General features: G+C 44.9%; 1 protein-coding gene across 1 annotated transcript in view; it reads right to left on the bottom strand.

Annotated features, from left to right (window-relative positions):
• PDE8B (phosphodiesterase 8B) overlaps positions 1-15,819 on the bottom strand; it is a 356,027-nt gene that overhangs the window by 66,155 nt on the left and 274,053 nt on the right. The window contains exons 10-12 of the mRNA XM_023214908.1: positions 13,109-13,249; positions 11,519-11,607; positions 9,260-9,320 (exon numbers count right to left, since the gene is read on the bottom strand). Coding sequence (XP_023070676.1) covers positions 9,260-9,320; positions 11,519-11,607; positions 13,109-13,249 — 291 coding nt within the window. The remainder of the gene's footprint in view (positions 1-9,259; positions 9,321-11,518; positions 11,608-13,108; positions 13,250-15,819) is intronic.

The raw sequence follows: 15,819 nt of genomic DNA, 5'->3' as shown, positions 1-15,819 counted from the left end.
TCAGTGATGAGGAACCACCACTCAGCCCTTCAGAATGAGGACTAGGGACCGGATAAGATAGCAGTCAACGGTGTGCTGCTAAGGGTTTAACCACCAGTTTGCTGAAAAAGCAAAGATAGCCGAACATAAGTTTATTACACATTTTACTGATATAAAGCAAAGGTCAGGAAATAATGGCCCAGGCCATAATTTAGCATATGGCCACATAGCACATCACTATAGCTTACTATCATGTATGCTCTTGACATTACTAACATGATAGTGAACTACAGTAATGTGCATGGGAAGGGATGGGCTGTTCTTACTACTTCTTAAATATAACATTTGCTTAATTGCATGTTTATGTAATTTAAATTTTAATAATGGCTGGTTTAACAACTAAATCACAAAATTCCAGAAAATTAAACAATCAATTTTCTCAAGTCAGTATGAACTGGCCACCTGTTTCTGTAAATACAATTTCATTAGAACATAGCTTTGCCCGTCATTTATATATCATCTATGGCTGCTTTCCCACTACAATGGCAGAGTTGAGCAAACTAGTTCGACAGAGACCGTATGGCCTAATGTTTACTATCTGGCCCTTTAAGAAAAAAATTTCCCGATCCCTAATCTAAAGAATGTATAGCACACAATTTCAAAACAATATTCAAATATAAGGCACTCTTGGTTGTAGAGTTTATATAGCCAATGGATTCCCACAAAATGCTTTTGCTGGTTTTTTTGACCTCTTGTATCAGCAGCCAGTTTATGGTTACAGCTGATGAATGAGTGGAGTCTTGGCATAAATGTTAGTTGATATTTTCATTTACATCAAAAAGTGAGATGAAAGGCAAATAACAAAGACGTACATATGAATTTCACTCATTTGTCAGTGATGTGAGGAACTTCTTTGTTGAATCAAATAATAGTTTGTAAATACTGGGGGAATCATTCTTGATATGTTTGTGTTATTCACAATGAAACTACTATAGACCTGATATACATGTATCTGGTTTTATTAACATTTTCTTCATCATTTTTTTAAGTCTAGAAAAATCAATCAAAAAATAAGTCCTGATTTGTAGAGTTTGCCAATTTTCTTGATCTAAAAATACTCCCTTCATGGCTATTTAAAACTGCCAGAATGATGTCACTGAACGTGGAGTTGGGAAGATGTAAGCAGGGCACAGCTTTATCTGGCATTTCTGTAATACAGATAAAACAGATGTACAGAATGTCAAGAACACACATGATAATAAAATATAGTTATGTGCTTGGGAAGGGATGGATTGTAAGTCCTTATTACTTCTTACAAATAAAATTTGCTTAAATGCATGCTTATATAATTTAAGTTTTAATAATGGCTGGTTTAACACTAAATCACAAAATTCCAGAAAATAAAACAATCAGTTTTCACAAGTCAGTATGAACTGGCTCCAGCACATATTACAAGGAGGCAGAGGGAGCAGTCATGAGGCTCTGTAGGATGAGAGGTCATAATGGCTTGAAGGAAGTGGTGGTGGGGTGGGGAAGTGGGCATGGAGTCAAGAGTTGTTACAAAGACATTATCTTTGGAACTAAGTGGCTTCTAGGATGCAGGGGGCTCAGGGAAGCAAGGATGCTAAAGGTGGTTCCCAGGTTAGGATGGGGGTGACTGGGTAAATGGGGGTCCCATTAGCCAAGTCAGGGATTCTATTCTAGCAAGAGCAGATGCAAGGAGTGACTTCAGTCTCATCCATCCTGTATCTTCCACTGGGCCAAGCGCCAGCAGGCACTGCATGCTCACTGAATGGATGATTTAGGTTGAGCAAAATGCCAGAAACGGATTCCTTCATGTGAGGTGAAGAATTCCTACTGAGAAGTCAGCCACCAACTGTTGCTTTGGAAAAAGAAAACTTTCCATAGAGTACTAACACCCACAAGTGACCTAAAAATTGGTAAATAACTAAAACTTTAACGGAAGTCAGGCCTAAGGTACTGTATGTCTCTTGGGCTTAATTAGTACAAGCCTCCGGAGTGAGCAGCCTCTTGTAATAGTCTGAATGAAACAAGTCGTGTAGAAGTGCAACCTTTGGAATTTTAGTTAAACTTACGGGGAAAAATCCTCCTCCCAAAGGCCAACATAATACTCCTCTTTAAATCCTAGTGGACTTCAATGCATTCGAGATAAATAGATAACATTCATTTTTAAGAAATAGCTCAGCTATGTCTGTTCATCATTCATTACCAAACCTATCTTACTTTTCTTTTCTTTTTTTTTTTGAGATGGAGTCTCGCTGCGTCACCCAGGCTGGAGTGTAGCGGTGTGATCTTGGCTCACTGCAACCTCCGCCTCCCAGGTTCAAGCAATTCTCCTGTCTCAGCCTCCTGAGTGGCTGGGATTACCGGTGCCCGCCACCATGCCCAGCTAATTTTTGTATTTTTCGTAGAGATGGGGTTTCACCATGTTGGTCAGGCTGTTCTCGAATTCCTGACCTCATGATCTGCCCGCCTCAGCCTCCCAAAGTGGTGGGATTACAGGTGTGAGCCATGGCGCCCGGCAGTCTATCTTACTTTTCTTAAGTCAAATTATTTTTTCTCTATGTTTAGGCGTCCAGGACTGAGGCTTAGCTAAGGGTGAGGTGAGGTGGGGTGCGGGGAGGGCGGGGGGGTCCCTGCTGAAGCTGGTTATTACTGGTGAGCAGGCATTACTGGTCTCATACAGAGACACTTTATTTCCAGCTCAGACCTATAGCTTCTTCCCTTCTGATTTTCCCATCCTCCACCTCCCACTTATGCCCACCATAGGGATACCTTATAAACAAACATCAATTGCCTTATAAATATCCTTGATGTAGCAGAGAGGACAGAATGAGAGAACAGACGGATCAAAGAAACCCCATCCATGCAGGGCAGACCCCCACCGGCCTGCTGTTCTGCAGGCCATGAGGGTAAGCTTCTCTGCCAGGGCAAAGGGCACCTGTGTCTACCTGAAACTAGGCGGCCTCCTCTCACATCATGCTCAGTATAGGTGTACATGCCCAGAACGTTCTCGGCTTACCCTTTCCCTCACAAGCCGAGAGAGCCCCCTCTCAGCTTCAGATGCTCTGGAACTTCACGGAGCCTGGCATGGTCACCTTCAACAGCCACCATCACCACCAGGCATGACGTCTCTCTCTCCTCTAAGCCACGACTTCCCAAGCACACAATTCTACAGCTGGATTCTCAGTGCCCCCGCCCCTGGCCCCTCCTCCCTGCCGCAAGCCCCTGCTTCTCTTGTGCCCTCAGAGCCTCCCACAGTCCCTGACGTGTGACAGGTATTCCATTCATGTCTGCTCAGGGTTTGGCTGTTCCAAACGTGGTTTCTCAGGAAAAAAAAATCTAGTTTCGCAATATCGGAGGCCTTTCTTTAAATAGATTCTTGTAAATATGTACTAAAGCTAAGTGGAAAAATTGGGATAATTTTGTTTATCTTGTGGCTTTACCAAATATGTCAATAAATATTTCGGGGCACACAAAGAAGGTACACGTGTACAAAGTCTGTATCATAGTAATATTCCAATTACATAAAATACATTTCTAACTGTGACTAGCTGCTTTTAGAAATAACTGCAGTCATGTTTTCAGTTGCGGTAGCCTTTTTCTCCAATTTTTTAAAAAAGAAGTCACACTTGGATGTGTGCCTTGGAAGAGTACAGAAACTATTCTTTGTAACACCATGTGAGACATATATTGGCTACATATAGATCAACTCTACATGGAATAAGAATTCGGGATAAGACAGAAGCTGCATCTTTAATTTCCTATCCCATCCAAAGGTTATTGTGTTAAGGAGTAAAAGCTAGTTTTCAAAATAATTTCCTGATGTCTATGGGACATACACAGTAGGAAGGACGAAGAGGCATAATCCACAGTCCCCGCCCTAAGGCAAGAACTCACCCAAAGCAGCATAAGATTAATGATCCAGTTGGGTGGTGCAGACAAAAAGTGTCCCTGCTCCCTCTTTACAGGGTAGAGACATGGGCTGGAAGGTTTGGAAGATTTCTTGGAGGGAGGAGAAGCTGAGTTGAGTGCTAAAGGGCAGGGAAGCAACAAAAGGTCCACACTATTTAAAAGCATGTAAAAGAGCCAAATACTGGGAATTTTGGACAAATTGAAATTTTGTTCTTATCACTACTTAGCAATGAACAGAACCTTGTAAGTAAATCCATGTGCCTCTCTCTCCTCGTTTCTGCCCCCACCACCCTCTTCTCTCAGTTCTGCTGAGAATGCCATGAGATATTAGACTCTGTGAATGCTAAGGATCATGGTTTGCCAGAAGCTGGAGGAGAAGGCCCCAAATCATGAGAAGGCCCATCGGCCACACCACCCCTAGAAAGGTAAGGGGTGAGAGAAACAGAAATGGCCAAACGTGGGGACAGTAAAGGCATGGGGGGCAGTGAAGGCCAAGGACACGCCCAAGAGAAGGCTGGCCTGGGGGTGGGAACGAGAATGGGCCACCAAGGGTCATAGGCAGCAGAAACCCATCGAGAGGATGGTCCAAGCAGGTGTAAGGACTGAATGGGAAAATCTGCGGACTGTCTGGAGGCCTACAGAAGGTGACTGCAGGTAGAGTGTGGATAAAAGAGAGAAGGCAAAAGAGGGAGGGAGAAAAGAAAGACGGCAAGAGGTGGCCTCCTTCCTGGAGTACTGGGCACAGGCAACTACAGAGTCCTTGAGTCCTTGGGTCCTTGTGGGTTCAGGGGGCTGTGAGCACAGTCCTGCCAGGCAAGACAGAAATCAACCAAGGGTGCTTAGTGGAGCAGCCTGTCAGTCACACTCAGATTGCACACATCTCAGACAAGGCCCACGTTCCAGGACCTGCTGGGCTTGGAGAGAAGGTCCCAGAGCCTGGTGAGAACTGTGGGGCAGTCTCTCTGTGACATGATGGTGAGGCCAGGCTGTGCCAGGAAAAAACATCTTACTAGCTGTCAACTGGTGGCCTTGCTCTGTTCCCACGAAAGGGCAGGAGGTCATTCTAATTAGGGGAGGCTTACCATCTCCTTTAACCCACCATCGCAACACACGGCTAAAGGGTTTCTAAGCATGTGTGATCTCTTTGAGAATAAGCCTTCCCCACTTTGCTGCCCAGACAACTCAGGGATGATGACTGTGTCTAACTGTCCACCGGCCCTCACTGGCTCCCATGCATCCCACTTCTGCTCAGTTTTCTGAGGGCTGTGGTATCCCCTTGCCTGAGTACACTCAGTAGGACATGGTACTCCCCACTGTCCACCAAAGAGCTCTAAAGAGCTCACCAAAGAAAGTGAGACTTAACTTTCTGCAGCAGTTTGAGAATGACTGAAAGGGGCCCTGCATCTCCCCGCAAAGACACTCTCTATAGGTTTGCTTAAGCACCCATCAGAATGTCCTCAGTGAGGGTAAAAGCCTCCTAGGGGCCTGGGAAACTGGTTACAGTATGGTTTCCTGGAGGCTCAGTGAGTCTGGAGCTGACTCATTGCTAGAAACAAGAGGATGTCTGCAGCTCATTAGCATCCCATCACCTGCACAAGGGTAAGTGAGGTGAATCTGTGATAGGATTTGGCATGGGAGGGAAAGTTCAGACCAGGTCTGTCCAATAAAAATATTGTGTGAGCCACACATGCAAACCACATATGTAATTTAAAATTTGTAGTAGCCACATTAAAATGTAAAAAGAATAAGAGCTGGTGGCTGGGTGCGGTGGCTTATACCTGTAATCCCAGCACTTCGGGAGGCTGAGGCAGGTGGATCACTTGAGGTCAGTTGTTCAAGACCAGCCTGGCCAACATGGTGAAACCCCATCTCCACGAAAAATATAAATATTAGCCGGGCACTGTGGTGCACACCTATAATCCCAGTTACTTGGGAGGCTGAGGCAGGAGAATCGCTTGAACCCGGGAGGCAGAGGTTGCAGTGAGCCGAGATCATGCCACTGCACTCCAGCGTGGGCAACAGAGCGAGACTCTGTCTCAAACAAAACAAAACAAAACACAAGAGCTGATATAATGTCAGGGCTCTAACTGCCTCCTTTTTTCCCTATGCAAGTATGACTCTTGGACCATGGTTGCAGATCCTTGAAATTCTGAAGTTTGAGCCATGAATTTGCATTTGGATTTTGTCCTTGTGAAAAGGAAAAAGCCTCAGGGGACCTAGGTTCTCGTGTCCGCACCAGTATGGAGGGATTGAGATAGGTTTGAGACAGGACACAGAGGCTGGCACGAAGGCAAAAGGTGCCCAAAGAAGTGTATGAAGGGGAGAAGGGGTACTTCTGGGAGGTCAGGGCAGACTGTTGCTGGCCTAAGAAAATGGGACATCCAAGAAAGAAAATTATCTTCAAGAAATGAAGTCAGCAACCTTTTTCTGTGCAGGACCAGAGGGTAAATATTTAGGTTCTGCAGGCCACATGACCTCAGCTCTGTAGCCACAGTATGAAAGCAGCCAGAGGTGCAACACGCAAGAGAGCGTGGCCGTGTTTCAATAAAACTTTACTTACACAGCAGGCCACATTTGGCCTGCAGGCTCTAGTTTGTTGGCCCCTGTTTTAGACAATACCTAAAAATCCCAGACAGCCTCCTTAGGTCCTGGGTTTTGAGCTTCTCCAGTGCTTGGTTCACATTTCTTCTGTGCTGCATTCTATTTATTCTGTTTACCTGTCTGTGGCCTCCCTGACATTGGGGGCAGATGCATTGTATCCCTGGTGCCAGCACAGAACAGGTGTTTAACACATATTTGGGGAGAAAGTATGTGTGCAGAGGAGAGGAAGACAACAGACAAACCTCACTGAGCATTTCCAGCCTCTTGGCAAAAAGCTACAGGGCTCATGTAGGAAAAGGGATCTTTGCTGACGGCAAACCCTACCAGGAGACAGCAGCCTGGCTTACCGCGTCACACCTTGTTAAAATGCAAACCCATGGGCCAATTTTGACATCAGGGCTAAACCCCAGAAAACTGCGCCAGTGGAACTGCCGGCAGACAGGAGCCCTCCCCGGCACAGATCCCATTGCCATTCACTGCAGCCTCCTTTGATGAGGAGGAAGAGCACTGTAGCTAGCCAGAGGTATAAAAATGCTTTGTTATTAGAAAATCTAAATGTCTCTCTAGGCCTGTGCAGTACCATTAGGTGACGTCAATGGCTCAGGGTATCTGAGCTCTGCGTTTCCACTTTTCTAGGAGCAGCAGCTAATTCATGGTAGTAAAGGCGTTTCTATTTAAAGCCTCAGAAAAAAAGCAGGTGGCCCCCCACCCCTGCATCCTAAAGTCCTGTGCTAAGGACTTGCCTGCTCTCCCTGTGAGGCAGGAGGGCTTTACAGCTGGCAGGAGGCCAGGACTGAGACATTCAGTTTCATTAACGCTAGCCACCAGCTTCAGGGCCTGCTACATGCCAGGCAGTGTGGGCACACAAGGACAGCACAGAGCAGTGGCCCTGCTAGAGGGGAGAGGGCAGTTTAGCACACAAATAGCTGTGAAGATGATGCTGGTGGTTGGGGGGGTGACACAAAGAAAAGAGGGTCCCTCAGGGGCCTTCAGGAAGAAGGTGGTACTTAATGTTTCTTGCACTGGGCCATGAAGGACTGGTAGGACTTGAGCACATGCAGTTGCAGGGAGACTGGTGACAGGGAGAGTGGGGGTCCCCGTCATTAAGTGAGAAAGAGGGTAAGGAAGAGGAGCAAGGCTAAGCTGGTGGGGGAAAGGCGTGAATTGTACTTGGTCAATTTCTGGCATGAGAACGAATGAGCCCCAGGGGACCTGTGTCCTCTACTGTGGATCCACAGCCAAGAAATGTTGGTCTGCACTGCTTGTGTTCAGAAGTTCGTCTTGAAAGAGACACCAGGTGTTCTGTCCCTCTCTTTCTGCCTGTGTCAGTTCTTAAGAACTCATTCTTTCTCCTGGTATGTAGCAATAAGGCTGTTGGAACACTTTTTTTTTTTCTATGAAAGGCCATTCTTTCCTTTACCAGAGGTCTCCAAGGACTTGGCTCTTGTATGACTTCATGGTATTATGTGAAAACGTCCTGATTTCAGATGAAATTCTCAGTACTGGAGGAAGGATTTTTATCTTGAACTATATCTTATAAAGGAGCACATGGACATGGACCCCTTTGATAGCCTGAGACAACCGACTGAAGAGCCTCAAGGGCTCACTCCGCTCATCCCACTGTCTACTCACGTCCTGTTGGTTCCAGTTGATCTCCAGGCCTGGCTGGGCTTCACCTTCTCATCCAGCACTTCACACATCTCTGCCATCCTCTACTAAAATGGATTATGCCACAGAAGCCCTTGAAATCCCTTAGAGATACTGTCCCTCTTTAAAATCTTCATAACAATCAAAGACCACATGTTGTAAGTTTTCAAAAATAGATCACTGATAATTATGCTTGTTGTATAATTGTTAAACTATAAATTATAATGCATGAAGTGAAAATACACATAATCCAGTAGTAAAAGTACTAATCAAATAGAAAAACTACCTATACCAATGTTGCCCTCCATTACAAAATTACCCAGGCGTGGTGGCTCACGCCTGTAATTCCAGCATGCTGGGAGGCCGAGGCGGGCAGATCACGAGGTCAGGAGATTGAGTCCATCCTGGCTAACGCGGTGAAACCCCATCTCTACTAAAAATACAAAAAAATTAGCCGGGCATGGTGGCGGGCACCTGTAGTCCCAGCTACTTGGGAGGCTGAGCCAGGAGAATGGCGTGAACCCAGGAGGTGGAGCCTGCAGTGAGCCGAGATTGCGTCACTGCACTGCAGCCTGGGTGACACAGAGAGACTCCATCTCAAAAAAAAAAAAAAAAAGTTATTAAATACAGTGGCTTCTTAAAATTCTGTCACTGCAGATGATAACATTCAGATGTATTGCTCTGTATGATGTAAGGGTAAGAAAAAAATCACAGTACTAATTTGGAATGATTCTTGTTTTAGATATGAATTTGTAGGGGTGAAATGCTCAAATTGATATAACTTTCCAACTGATTAAGAAATTAAGATAAAAAATAGGACTTTTTTTTATTTGGAGGAAGAATTTTGTGCCTTCATATAGAGTTCCTCAGCCACAAGCTAAATCATAACCAATGTGCACTACAAATAAAGTGATATAGGCTTGCTGGGAAATAAAAAAATTTGTCAGAGGAACCTAATTTTCCCATAAATCTGCTTAATTGGCAGCTACAATTAGACATGGAGAAAGACAAGCAGAGAACAGTGGTGAGACAAGCAGAGAACAGAGGTGACGCACGGCCAAACGGACAGAGCAAACAAAGTGAGCTGATACCGTACCTGCTTATTATTGTCAGTGGTACAACACAGTTTCTTGAGGGAGACAAAATGCCTAATTTTCCTAATAACAAACAATCAGTTATTAGTGAGTCAGATACGAGTTGATTCAACAAATTGGCAAATAAAAACGTCAACATACTTCTTAAAGCTAAACTCCAGTGTTCATCCTAGGGCAGCTTTAAAATTCAAGCAAGACTCAATCTACAGAAAACATAGTTTTCACACAGAGCCCACACATGCCTCTGGAAACTGGGCCTCCTTTATACATCACAGCGGGCTCAGAAACATTTCCTTAATGGGTATCTCATTTTGTAACTGGCTCCTAAAGTTAGGTTCCTACATATCTTCAGTTGATAAGATAAAATGCTGCTACAAACAAATTAGTTTTAATTCTGCTGACACTAACAATTGCATAGCTACAAAAGATTCATTTGGACAATGACCACATTTCATGGCTGCTGTTTTTATATTAAATATCCCATATTCTTGCGCACTATAATTGTCATAATAATGGCACTTTTCAGGCACGTAAAAATCCTCTCATTTCAAGGTCATGGACTGGGTCCTGAAACTCAGTGGGTGGTCTCACTCTTTATCACTGTCACAAGGAAAACTGGGCAAAAGACTACAGGTGCCTCAGCCCCAGGCAAAAATCAGCTCACAGTCAATATTTTACTGAGAGCAAAGCCATGAAATCCAGAGAGTTACATTAGGCTTTCTGCCCCCAGAAGCCCGTGGGGTACCCCACTTTCTCTCTCTTTTTACCTGGTTCACTTTTCTCTGTAGGCCTCTGAAAAGAGGATAGAAAATACTGGTTACTCTGTAATAAACTTCACTCAACTAGGAAGAGGTAAAATTTCCCTACTTTTAGTAAGAATTGCCTCTGATAGCTCACTGCCTACAATTACAGGGAAAATAGCACTGGAAATTGTGTCTGGACAAAAGAACTTCTTTTTCTTATCTGTAAAATCAGAGAGATCAAAAAAACGTATTCTGATGGAAATTAACAGGCAATAGCATGTCTCCTCTGCTTTGGTTGCCTAATGATTCTGGTCACACACACAAAAAGGAATTCTTAGCTTTGATTTTCTGAGGAGATGGTATAAGGATGAGGATAAAAACAACACGACAGCCATGGGCATCATCTCCACCCCACGGCTCTCAGCACTGCCTGTGTGTGAGAATGGCCACGCTGAGGCCAGGCTGCTCAGGAGGAGGGCGGAGGGGCAGCCTCTCTCCAGCTCACAACCTCGGTCAGGGGCCTGTCAGTGCCCCCATCATCCAGAGTGAAGCAAAAAGGGAGCTGCAAATTACAAAATGGCATGAAATACCAGGTGGTATTGACAGGAGGTAGCCTGCATTGATGGGAGAACAATTTTGAAACTAACCAAAATTGGAGAGGAAACAAGCTATTACAAATACCTGGCTACCTGGCTGATTTTATAAAACATCTTGTTTTCTATTCATGCAACAATTTGCAATGAACTCAGGTAGTCCTAAGAGTCATAGGTGGGGCTCCTATTCCAGTTACCGGCAGGATGACTGTGGCCTCATCTTTTTCTGACATGTCACACAATGTTGTACTCCTTCTACACCCAAACTATGAACCTGGTGTTGACCTTCAGGCTGGCTTCCCAAGGCTCACTATGATGTATGGTTACGGGTCCTGTTTGGTTTTGTAAATCTCACAAAATTTAACTGGAGGAAGGAAGAGGAATTGCATATTTTTCTTATCTCTCCACATAATAGAGAGCCTTCTCTGGTAATCTGAGATTCAGTGGATTGAGATGCCCTCAGCTCCTGGTCAGACACACCTTTCTCTCCATAAACAGTGGGCCTCTGAGGAACAAGCCCAGAACAGGCCTGGAGGAACCAGCACGGGGTGAGGGCCTCAAGCAGGAGAAAAGGGTGGCTCCCTATGCACTGAGTGCAGAGGCCAGAGAGCACTGGCAGGAGATCATTGTTGTTACGGGGAAAGGGAAGCCCAGAAATCAAGCCCCTTTAGAGCACACTGGGAATGACAGAAGGCATAGGTGATCAGGTAGAGGGGGGAGGTTGGGGTGATGCTTCATAAAGACATGGAAAACCATGTATGGGGGTTGCTGCCAGCTGAGTGGAAGCGCCCTCGGTCGATACTACATTCAGCACAACCCTACTGCATTTGGGGATGTAAGGCTCATACTGGCATTGCAAGCCCAATGCCCATGAGGGCCTTCAGTCTTTATCTTCAGCTAAAAGAGTTGAACAGTTTGCTCTCACCCTCCTTGGCCAATCACTGGGGTGATCTTCACGTGCTGTTGGATGCTGTCCCCGGATTTCCGTCTGGCATAGTAAACCCCCTGCCACTCCTACATGGACAAAGAGAGCTCTTAAAATCCTTCAGTCAAGGATGACAGCTGCTCCTGCAGAGGGTCTCAGCAGGCCGAGAAGGAACGTTCCCACATGCTTTCATTACATTTCACAATGCCCGCTGTATTGTTGCACTCAATGCAATGCTGATGTGGCCACATGTGTGAAGACAAGACCACAGATCCACATATCCACCAACAGGCTGTCTGTCCCAGCTTCCAGGACACTTGACCTGTGGGTGGAATTCTGCTCTCAGCCCTATGGCTGCTGTGGCACCAGGTCAAAGGATTCTTCAGAGGTCTCTCTCAAAATCTTCACAGCAATCTGTGAACTTGGCATTATCATACTAAATTTACAGATGGGTAAACTGAGGCTCAGAGAGTCTAGGTAACTTGCCCACATTAGGATGCAGAAAATCTGCTTACAAATTCACGTCTATTTAACACTTGCTGAAGCCCATTATCTTCCTAACATCTTACGGGCCCCCTAGCCAAGGCTTCTCAGGGGTTAGTCTGGCTCCTCATAGTTTCCATGAACGAGGCCAAAGGGAGAGTAAAGGTTCCTGTTCCCTGAACCTGGGAGGTTTGGCTAATCAGAAACTGAGATTCCCTGCAGCCATTTCTTGCCCCCTCTATCACATAAGGTGGCTAATTGGTATGCACCTTGGTATGTGTGGCTGTATTCTTTTGGCAACAATTTTTGGAATAGTTAACAATGTCTTGTTTCCTTTTTGGTGTCATTGCCCCAGTTAAAAAACATTTTTGATCATCATCTATAATCCAAATTTATCTTATCCCTCTAAAATGTTCCCTCTATTAAATGGATACAGTGCTTATCTAACTACTTCACATCACAGAAAGGAAGATGAAATAAATTGTGTGTGAAGAAGCATTCTGAATGCTTAACAGAAAATGCACAGGCAGCTCCAGCGATGAGAGCCAGTGCTCCACAGGAGGAGAGGGCTTCAGGGAAAATTCCTCTCGGACTTCCATCATTACCTTCATCTACCCAGATGAAGGGGAAGCCACTGGAGGAACAGATGCAGCTGGGAGGAGGAAACTACAAATGTATGTTGAACAGTGATCAGAGAACGGAAAAGGAAAACTGGGAAAAAACCTGGTCTACCTATAAATACTGATATTAAATATGTCTAGTCCCCCAAACACTGGATAAACTGAAAAAACACAACAGCTCTCTGGGTGGAACTCTGCTCAGAGATACCCACAATATTCCAGCAATGGCAGATGGGATATATTCATGCACAGGATGAAATGTTTTTACACAAAATCACCATATTCTGTAACATAATGATAAGCACCAGATTCACTTGAGTTCCAAAGTTAACTCAAAAATGAACTCATTTTGCAAAAATAAAAGATCTTTCACTTGATTATGACATTATTAAAGAAGCTAATCTTAAGGATGAAATTCTAAAACTCACAGAAAAAAAAAGTGCATTAGGGAGAGGGTTTGTGGATTGGTTTTGCTGGTGTAACCCACCTTTCCCTTCTTGATGCATGTATTGATGGTGTCGAGAAGGTCTGCCCGGTTCTTATCGCTTTTGGGCAGATCAGCGAGTTCTTTTCCCAGGAGCTCACCTTTGTGGTAGCCCATCATCCTTTCGAAGGCTGGGTTGACATACTGTTAATGGGAGGTGGGTACAGATCAGTGCGGGGACACAAGACAGAGTTCATGAAACGTCTGTGTGCCCCGTAGGAAGACTTGTTGGAACCCAGAGGAATATCAAGCAAGAAGTTCCCAGGGCAAACATCCTCTAATGCAGTTGGCTGGCCAGGTGCTGCGGCCCCGCTCCATCCCCAAACCCTTCCTGGAGGAGTTCCCTCCTTCCTGGCAGCAATGTATTCATTCAACTGCCATCCTGATCCTCTGTAGGAAATCAGAAGAAACTTCAGCAGGAAAAAAACAGGAAGCCCTCATCTAGCATTACCAGCCTCTTGGGGAACTCATTCACCATCTACTACCCCATGAATAAGGAAAAACGCAGACAAAAAAAAAAAAAAAAGAAATAAAAATAAATTAGGACTGGGTGCATATGTTTGTAGTTAAAAACAAAAACAAAAACAAAAACAAAAAACAGTTTCAGGCTGGGTGCAGTGGCTCACGCCTGTAATTCAATTCCAGCCCTTTGGGAAGCTGAGGCAGGAGGATCAGCTGAGCCCAAGAGTTCAAGACCAGCCTGGAAAACACAAAATAAAAAATTAAAAAAATACACCTCTACAAAAATAAAAAAAAAAAAGTAGCCAGTCGTTGTGGCACACACCTGTAGTCCCTACTATTCAGGAGGCTGAGGCAGAAGGATCACTGGAGCCTGGGAGTTTGAGGCTTCAGTGAGCTGTGATTGCACCGTTGCACTCCAGCCCAGGCAACACAGCAAGACCCTGCCTCTTACAAACAAACAAATGAACAAATAAGAACTCCATTCAACAGTGGTGGCCTGTATTATGCACATCTCTGCAACTGGATTTCTCATGTCTCCTTTCCAATTGCCACTACCTATTGATCAATATTTGCTACAGTTTGGGGCCACTACCAGTAGAATCAGAACAATAAATTCAGTTAAATGGCCTGGGCAGGAGGCAGCCCTTTCAGTGCTGGGCTTAGGCAGATGTGAAGCTCCCCTCGGCAGATTCTGGGGCCAGCAGACTCAGAGGTTTCTTTCCATAATTCTGCCTGGGGTCCTGGAATTTAGAGCCATGACCCTAGCTAACTCCCAGGTCCTGTCCCACCCTCTGATTTCTTTTCAAAGATCACAGATGGGGGCTGAATGCAGAGAGACAAGCGGTAAAGAATGTGGGGAAAATGTAAACAGACTGCATCTGGGTCATGAATTTCTTTGGGCTTAAATTGCATCCATCTGCTATTTCGGAGATGTTCGAACCAACTGTAATCACTCTTGCCCTCAACTGCGACGGCAGCAGTCATGAACGGGGTGGCGCAGGGACAGTTAGCGAGCTGTTCCCTGGGAGACACAGCTTCCATTTTAACATGATCACCCCTGAGAGTTGAAGGGGTTTGGAAGATGCTCTAGTCATCAGGCCTTTGGTGGGTGACTGAAGAGGAGGGGGCCTGATACTGTCTTCATGGATCTCCAGACCCCCACCTCCCGGCCTCATCACTGACATGTAGTAGTCAGGGCCCTCCCTAGGCAGGAAAGGGCATCACTTACAGTGTGGCCCCTGCTCACAAAGCCAGTCTCACACCTCCCTGGGACACCCCTGCAGGCTGCTGAGCTATCTGCACATCTCCCTCATCTCCAGGCCTTTCCCCCACGCGCTTTCTCTGCTTACAATTCCCTTCCTGTGCTTTCTCTGCTTACAATTCCCTTCCTGGTCTCTTTCCCTCTCCAACTCCAATTTATCCCTCTTTTCTTCCAGGAAGCCTTCCCTGACTCCCCTAACCTAGTCCACTCCCAAGAGCTGCCACTGATGCCTGTGCAGACTTTCAGTGACTTATTACACCGGATTTAAATTTTTGTTTATCTCTCTCTCCCAGTGGACATTCAGCTTCTCAAGGGCAAAGGCTATTTTGAATTGATCTTTGGATACTCAGGACTGTTTAGTAACTATCTGATGAATGAATAGAAAATATTAGAGAATATGTTATTTTCTTTATTTATTAGCTATATTCTGATACCTTTTCATATGTGTTCCTTCTGCTTTCCCTATTAAGTTGTAAATTTGGATAGAAGTCACGGCCCTTCTTTCACACCAGGGTTCCTGAAACCTCAGAACGCAGCAGGTACTCCCAGATATGGATTCTAGAGCCAAGGCACCTAAGTTCAAATCCTGGCTCTGCCAATTACTAGCTACAAAACCATGGACAAATTATTTAACTTCCCTAGTTCTCAGTTTCCCCATCTGCAAAATGAGTACAATAGTGATACGTGATTCATAGGATTGCTTTAAGAAATAAATGAGTATATGTAAAATGCTTAGAACTGAGCCTCATATATGGCAAGTACCATATTAAGCGTTTTAAAGAAAATATATGGAGAGTTTAGATAGATGGGGGCATGGAGGAAGAGAGGAAGGATAGGAGGGAGGGATGGATGGGTGGATAGATAATAGATGGATAGACACAGATAGATAGGTACTACTTCTAAATTTTAAGTGCTGCTACTTGACCTCTGAAGATTTGTACTCAAAAAAGCATCTAACTATTTGATTGGAGTGCCCTGAAAAGGATGCTGA

The sequence above is a fragment of the Piliocolobus tephrosceles genome, chromosome 4, assembly GCF_002776525.5.
Source record: "Piliocolobus tephrosceles isolate RC106 chromosome 4, ASM277652v3, whole genome shotgun sequence".
Classification (NCBI taxonomy): Eukaryota; Metazoa; Chordata; class Mammalia; order Primates; family Cercopithecidae; genus Piliocolobus; species Piliocolobus tephrosceles.
This window is presented reverse-complemented; position numbering and strand designations above follow the sequence as displayed.